Source organism: Condylura cristata, unplaced genomic scaffold (genome assembly GCF_000260355.1).
Source record: "Condylura cristata isolate star-nosed mole 26May11 unplaced genomic scaffold, ConCri1.0 scaffold00038, whole genome shotgun sequence".
In the NCBI taxonomy this organism is placed as follows: Eukaryota; Metazoa; Chordata; class Mammalia; order Eulipotyphla; family Talpidae; genus Condylura; species Condylura cristata.
In genome coordinates, this window is record NW_004567139.1 from 1,121,133 (window position 1) to 1,128,598 (window position 7,466).

General features: G+C 51.8%; 1 protein-coding gene across 1 annotated transcript in view; it reads right to left on the bottom strand.

Annotated features, from left to right (window-relative positions):
• Positions 1–7,466, bottom strand: part of ERN1 (endoplasmic reticulum to nucleus signaling 1) — a 43,609-nt gene that overhangs the window by 20,162 nt on the left and 15,981 nt on the right. Inside the window, exons 3-6 of the mRNA XM_004693346.2 lie at positions 6,581–6,614; positions 5,489–5,561; positions 2,281–2,353; positions 296–418 (exon numbers count right to left, since the gene is read on the bottom strand). Of these exons, the coding sequence (XP_004693403.1) occupies positions 296–418; positions 2,281–2,353; positions 5,489–5,561; positions 6,581–6,614 (303 nt within the window). The remainder of the gene's footprint in view (positions 1–295; positions 419–2,280; positions 2,354–5,488; positions 5,562–6,580; positions 6,615–7,466) is intronic.

Genomic DNA, 7,466 nt, shown 5'->3' on the forward strand with positions numbered 1-7,466 from the left:
GGCACACAGACCCACCACACCAAGGTTGTACAAAAAGCTGCTCTCTGGGAAGGTCTAAGTGAGGGAAATGAAATGGGGGAGGAGGAGGGAGAGAGTAGCTGCGTGGGGCTCTGGGGCACTGGGACCCACAGGGTCTTCTGAAGCGAACAGTGTGGCAACACCTGCCTTTGGAGAAGGCGCTCTGGCCACCTGCTAGAAGATGAAGCCCAGAGGCAGACGCGGGGGTCCGGGGAGGCTACTTCAGGTCCTTTTATGGACACAGGTGTGTCATAGACCGCAGGAGGCTCCCCCTTACCTGTGCGCCCGAGATACAGAAGAGAGGTGGATGGGCAGAGACTGTCTGCAAAGGCCGACGACAGCGTCTGCTGCTTCTCCCCCGTCAGCAGGTCGATGACATACCAGATGTCCTGCTTTTTACCTGAAAGGACACACACACAGCGTGTCGCTGCCCCTCGTTCTGGATGACACCCCCGTTGCCAAGCCAGCACGACGCGCCCGGCAGCCTGTCGCCCCGGGGTGTGGAGCCCACACGTGGACCGCCGAGGCGGAGGGGCATGCGCTGTGGTGAACCCCGGGCCGCGGGGACTCACGGAGCTGAACAACCAAGTCCCGGCAGGTTCTACGGACCCAACAGGCTAGTAACTCTCAGACGTCACTGCTCTGATAGTGGCCTTTCCCAGAGCCCAGGCTCGGGGTCGCCACCATCTCAGCCGCCTTCCTAGCCGGCCCACGTGTAAGGAGGAGCCTCAGTCCCCTGGTAATGACAAGTAGCTGGTGCCTGGGCCCGGGCGGTGGTGCTGGCTGCCGGCTGGTGTAAATGAGACCAAAGTAATCTCAGTCCCTGGCGCGGGCCGCACCCCTCACCATGCTGAGCATAACAGGTGGAGAGCGCGGCAGCTACCGGGAGAAGCCTGTGCATCTGGGCACCAGCCTCAGAGCGGCTCGGAGACCGTGCGCGGGCAGCCCGGCGCCCCCTGCCCGCGACCCGGGCTCCCGTGCCACACGTCTGTGCAGCAGGTGGGGCCTCTGCTCGCTGTGTCTCCACGTATTGGCCCAAGTCTCCTATTTCAAGGGAGGCTCTTGGAGCAGAGCACACGTGCAGACATGAAGACCACAGGGCACCAGACCCGGCCTGCACGACCCTCGGATCTAAAAGACGAGGCCCCTTCGCCCCAGAGGAGTCCTGGCCCGGCTGGGGACTCTGTCTCAGTGCCAACATCTTCATATGAAAAGGATCTGCCAGCAGCTGTGACGTCCCTGTCTGTGCAGCAGGCTCGCTCGCCCAGTTACTCCCAGGAGCACCCCAGCCACAGAGCCCCGCTGCCTCATGAGCGGGCAGGCTGGGCAGTCACCCGTCGTCAGTGTCCTGTGAGCTCTCAGGACGATGGGAGCGCAGCACCTTACACACCGCGTAAGCGAAGGCACGGCCACAGCAGGGACCCAGGCAACAGGAAGCGAGAGGGCAGGTGCGACCGTGTCCTCGGGATCCCGGGGCAGAGGCTTCCTGGTCTACAAAGGTGTGGCAGGAAGCAAGCGCCCCAGCGTCCTGAGCACAAACTAAACCCCCCCCACCCCTCCTTCCCTACCCCCCATCCCCCGTTCTCCTGGAGGCCCAGAGACACATGAAATCCCTGAGGCACGAACTGGCACTAAGCACTTTCAGTTCCTCGGAAAGCAGGCTGCTGTGCAAATCCAGGGTACTGTTACCACTGTGCACTCAAGGTAAATGCAGCTCTCCTGTGTGTTACAAATGGACTTTATTGACATTTTGGCAGCAACATGGTCAAAGAAAGGCAGGTGATCTGATGCTTTGAAAGATGTGACCCCAACCAGGTATGAAGGCAGCTTATCTAGCAAGCTGTTAAGTGCTGTTTCTAGCCAATGTTCAGGGGGCAGGAAATACTAAGAAAGCCCCGTAATTAATGGGCAGAGTAATTTCCCTTTCTTGGCTCAGATGATTATATCACTTTAGATTGCATCCAATTGCTTTCCGGGTATGTTGCAATCTTTAAATCGCAGGGGGAGGTCAGTATGGCAGCGAAAAGCTTGTTGAATGAGGAGCCGTTTTAACAGTGTCACCTCTGTTCCCAAGTGGGGGAACCCTCTCTGAATTGGTCAGCTGATCCTGATGGGAACAAGCACAGCCCAGGCGCATTAGACCTTTTCTCAAGGGCAGGCAAGAGGGTGAAGGCACTCTCTCCCCCACTCCCCACCTGCCCAGATTCTGGGGCTCATTTCCAAAGGCAGCCACGGTTCCCAGGTGAGAAGAGAAGTGCTAACCCATGTAGAGAATTCCATCTGAACTCCGGCAGGGGGATGCCTGGACCAGCTCTGGGATGGTAAAGGGCAGTTTCTTAAAAAAAAAAAAAAAAAAAAGGCAAAGTTAGGAATAAATAAGTTAAGCAATTAATGCAGTCTTACTGCACAATCTGTGTCTGCTGATAAAAAGAGACAAGCATTGTTGATGGTAGAGGAGAGTTTTCCTAACTGGAAACTGAGAAGAAAGGATACCCCGACTTCCGCACCCACTTCAGACAGGCCCTTGCCTTCGCTCCAAGCCCCTCAAGGTCTCCGGGCCTCTTGTCCTGATAGCTTCCTGGGCCAGGAGGGAGTGGACGGTGGGGGTTGGGGTGGCCACTCCTATGGAGTTATACCAGCTTTAAAATTCGAAGGGAGGAGACAGACTATTGATTTAATAAACTGACCCAGAGCTGGCTAGACTGGGAAGAAGGATGCTTTTCAGAGTGGGAGCCAGTGACCCCAATAGCCAGCGGAAGCTTCGAGGTAAAGAAGTCATGTTTATGGGGGTGACACAGGAGTCTGAGGTGGAAAAGATTCTTCTGTTTTCTTCAGTAAACAAATTTACCACAGAAAAACAGAAGAAAACCAAGCCTTCTGGTATCAGTACATGTCAGGAAAAGAAACTCAAGAGAAATCCACGTGTTTCAACTGCATTTCATCATCAAACCGATTCATCATCTACAGCTGACATCTGACGGGGTCTTTGGGTCAATGTTTGTTTCAGTCTGCGCTATTCTGGGAACATGCTGTGTCTTGAAACCGTTCTGTGGATGACTTGCTGCTTTCTACACGGTCACCTTGTTCTCCATGAAAGAAAAGACTCTTCTCTTCTTCTCTTGCTTTAACAAGTGCAACTTTAAATAATAAGCAATCATTGGATCTGACCGTCACCTCCACATTTGAACAAAGGCTTAGAGAAGGGAAAACGCCAGAGAGAGGATGGGAGTGCGGGGTGGGAGTCCGGCCAGATGTTTCTGAGAAGCAGAAGGTTTGGAGTCCTGAGGAGGCATCCAGGGTGGCTGCCAGGCCGCCACAGTGCTGGGACACACGCTGAGCTGAGCTGAGCTGCGTGAGCACCCAGGAGCAGCCTGCCGCATGGAGAGCACCTCCCCCAAGCACAACCCTTGAGGCTTTAACCTTGGGCACCTTCTTCACCTCTGCAGGTGCAGCTTCCACACTTCTACTAAAGGGGGACGCCTATTTCTGAGAGATGACTCACAAAAATCACTCAACAGAGTTTCTGGCAAACAAAGCAATTCAGAAATGGAAGCTCGAGTAGGGAATAACAGTCACGGTGAACACGCACTGCTACACAGCCTTCCCCTTCCCCCTGTGTTTCAGTCCCAGGTTTTCACAAAACCATTTAAAATACCCAAATTCTGGGCCGCCCTGGTGTCTTCAGCAGGTTGAAGCACAGCACTATGAAGCTGTCCACAGCCACTGCAGCAGGAGTTCCATCCCCGGCCAGGGAGCTGACCCTCAGGGCACAGCAGACCTCTCCTGTCTTGCCCGCTGGGCCCCTCAGCAGTGGACTTCACTACATCTGCCTGTTCTGCCCCCCATTCAGTCTCTGGTGAATCCCCTCACTCCCTGCTCCTCTGGCCTGTATACCCCAGTTCTTATATGAATAAATAAATAAAGCTTTTTAAAAAAAATACCCAAATTTGAGCCTGTAAGTCACTATGGATCTACACCAGTGGTTCTCAAACTTGGCTGCTCCCTGGAATCACCTGGAGGGTTTGAAGACTTTCTATTGAAGAAGTACATGCAGAGAGGTCACAGAGGTGCGCGGCTCAGGTAAACTTTGCTGAGTGTTCACACCGGGAGCCAGCATCCAGATGAAGAAACACAGGTCTAAGGCCGTTCTCACTGGTGTGGGCGACCAAATCAGCAGCCACCGGTGACTTCTTTATCCCATCTAAGGTGATGTGTGGGGTGGCCCGTGTTTTGGGTATGATAAGCACAGACATCTGGGATGTCACAGGTACACCTGCTTCCGGTGACACGCAACCTGGGCGCGAGCTCCGGGGACACGAAGCCTTTCACAGATTCCACCGAACAACTGGTTGCGAACCTGCCTGCCGTCCACGGGGAGACGGGCGTTCTGGGGCTCCACCCACCCCGACACACACAAATTTTCTTTCTCCATTTTTCTCCTTTTAGCCACCCTAGCGAATGGGCAATGCTATGACACTTGATTTTCCTAGTGTCCGATGAAGTGAGTAACTTGTCACCTGTTATTTATTGACCACTTAACTACCATTTTTCTCTTTGGTGGTCTTTTTTATAATTGTTAGAAGTTCTTTATACATTCCAAATATGAACTGTCTACTGCATGTAATGGAAAATTCTTAATTTTAATATAATCAATCTAACTATTTTCCTCCTTATGGTTGGTGTGGGGCTTTCAGATTCTTTGGGGCTATCCTGTTTAAGACATCACTACCTACGCTAAGATCATTGAGATATTCTACTATTTTTTTCCCCTTAAAATTTTTTTGCATTTCACCTTCAGATAATCGATCAGAAACCAATTTGTGTGTATCTGAGTTACAAGGTTTTTTCCCACACAGACAATGCCATGATCAACTCACACTGTTTACTAGAATGCCCCCTAACCCCCAACCCACCCCTCCCCCCCTGCCCAGTCTGCACTGCAGTCTGGCTTTTGTCAACAATCAGGTGACCGAGTGTGGGCCTGCCCCTAAATTCTCTTATCTGGGAGCTGTTTAAACATCCCAAGAGCTTTGACAATTAAGACTTTAACTGTCTTTCAGGGTAGGGACCAAGACTTGGTGTTTCCAGAGTTCTCCCAATTATGATGACATGTCACTAAGGTGGAGGGCCACTGGCCTAGATTCTCTAATGTAAATAAGAGTGGACCACCTCCTGCCCTCCCCACAAGGGGATATCCGCGGGGGCAGTGTCTCAAACTACAAACCCTCCCGCCCACACACAAGAGGCCCGAGTTAGTGCAAACCCTACATCCTTCCTGGCTGGGCAATGCTGGCCCACATTCAAAAGCTTGCACAAAAAGCTCGTCTTGGAAGCTGCCGGGTGCCTCTCTGGACCCCCTGAATCAGAATCCCAAACGTTTATGTTGAGGTCGTGGGCGATCTCAAAGTATAGCTAGAGTTTTGGGTCCTGAGTCTAGAACCTACTCCACAGAAAGCCTAAACATACTTACCGTCAGGCCTTCATTATTCTTGCCTCCGAGTGTGTACAGGCTGCCATCGTTGGGATCGGGGAGGAAGGCAGGCCTAGAGATTAAGCAACAGTATCAAGATAAATGACAGCCTAGGGACAGAACAGAACAGCAAAGTCAAGGTGGGCAGGGGTGTGTGTGTGTGTGTGTGTGTGTGTGTGTGTGTGTGTGTAAGACAAAGCAGGTGTGTGTGTGTGTATGTGTGTGTAAGATAAAGCCACCACTGCTCTTTCTCTTTCAGCTCAGGTAAACAGAATATTGCTATGTTGGCTTGCACCCTACTTAGGGGCAAAAAAGCAACCTGCAGAAGGTGATCATTCAGAACCATGAAAGAGCTGATCATCATTTGGTCAAGCATCCGGATAAAGGAAAACTATGTGAAAAGAACCCAGTGAGTCTTCTGCTGTGTTTCCAGGTCAACCATGTAGAGAACATCCACAATGGCTGTTTCTAGACTCGGGTGCATAAACAGGCAGGATAAATCCACCTCTCGTGGTCAACAAACATTTACTTGTAAACTGGAGGCAACTGCAGTGGACCCTGAAAGCCTGACATGGGAGGGTGCCTGCTCAGAGATGTGCCAGGCCCCAGGTCGGCAGCTCCCCAGGAAGCCCCCCTGAGACGCTCTCGGGCAAAGTCAGCCTGCGGAGGATGAACTGTCCTGCAGGAACCCTGTGCTTGGCTTAGATGAACTGGCCTTCTCGCTCTTTAAAATTGAAGGGGCGCTGCGCTATAACGTTATGTTCCAAGTGTTCATCACTGAGAGTCAACGTGCACATGGACCACGTTAAGGTCACCCCCAAAACTCCAGACCTACCGTTCTCCCTACCATTGGCCCCTGTTCCCCGATTTACCTCCTTCTGGTTGCTGCTAGTTGGTTTTAGAGTCCAAACGTTTAATTTTGCTTTATTTAGTACAGCTGTTTTCTCTCTATACACTAGCTAGGAATGAAAACACAATTGGCCTTCTACACCTTAAATGCGTGCTGATGTGTACTCTGAGCAACGAGCTTCGTGGGTGCTGACTGCAGATTAAGGGGAAGGTGGGAGGTACCAAAGCAGATCCGAGACTTACTCTTCCACGTGTGTCGGGACCTGCAGGACTGGATCTGCACAAGAGAAGACAAAGGCATCGTCAGACCAACGCGCACACGCCAAGACCCAGTTGCTGCCAGCTGCAGTGCTCACGCTGCCCTGGCAACTTAACTGTCCCGCACAAGGTGAGGCGTGTGGGAGTGCTTCAGAACACACAGGCCGGACGTCAGCCCTCTGACGGCCGCTGACAGCGCCGAATGAGCCGTCAAGAGAGGCGGCTGTTGCCTGGGGGTGGACGTGGAAGGGCCTGTCACCACCCTGTGGGTCAGGGGCCGCAGTGTCGCTACCTGAGACATCGAGAACTTTGCAGACCCAAATGTTCACCTTGTCAGATGCCTGGAGTGGGGTGACTTTCATGAGGAAAGACAACAACCATGGCTTAAGAATGGATTCTGCTGCTGATATGGGTTTGGCTGAGCGGTAAATGGACACACCCCTCGGGTTGAATATGGCGCTCTTGGGGCCTCCGAGAGTTCATTTTCCTTGATTCCTTTTGACTGACTAATTCCACGTCCGTAAAATGTGGTTCAAACAGAACCCAAAATATAGGAAATGCTTTCTGTGCAAAGATGCTCGGGGCAGTGTTACGAATGACCCAACTGTTCAATAATACGGTAAGTTATGGAAAGTGCACTTGGAAGAAGATCAAGGCTTCTAAAAGGGCTTGTGAAATTTAAAAACATGTGCAAATCTTTATGCAATTATGTTCAGCAGGAAAGATAACATTGTACTCAGAGTTTTCCTGTGGCTAAGAACATCTTCAGTGCCCATGGAGAAAACCAGAAAGGCAAAATGCTCATTGGCACTCATCTCTGTTGGAAGGGTGACTCCCCGAACCTTTCCTGCATTGCTTTTTTTTTTTTTTT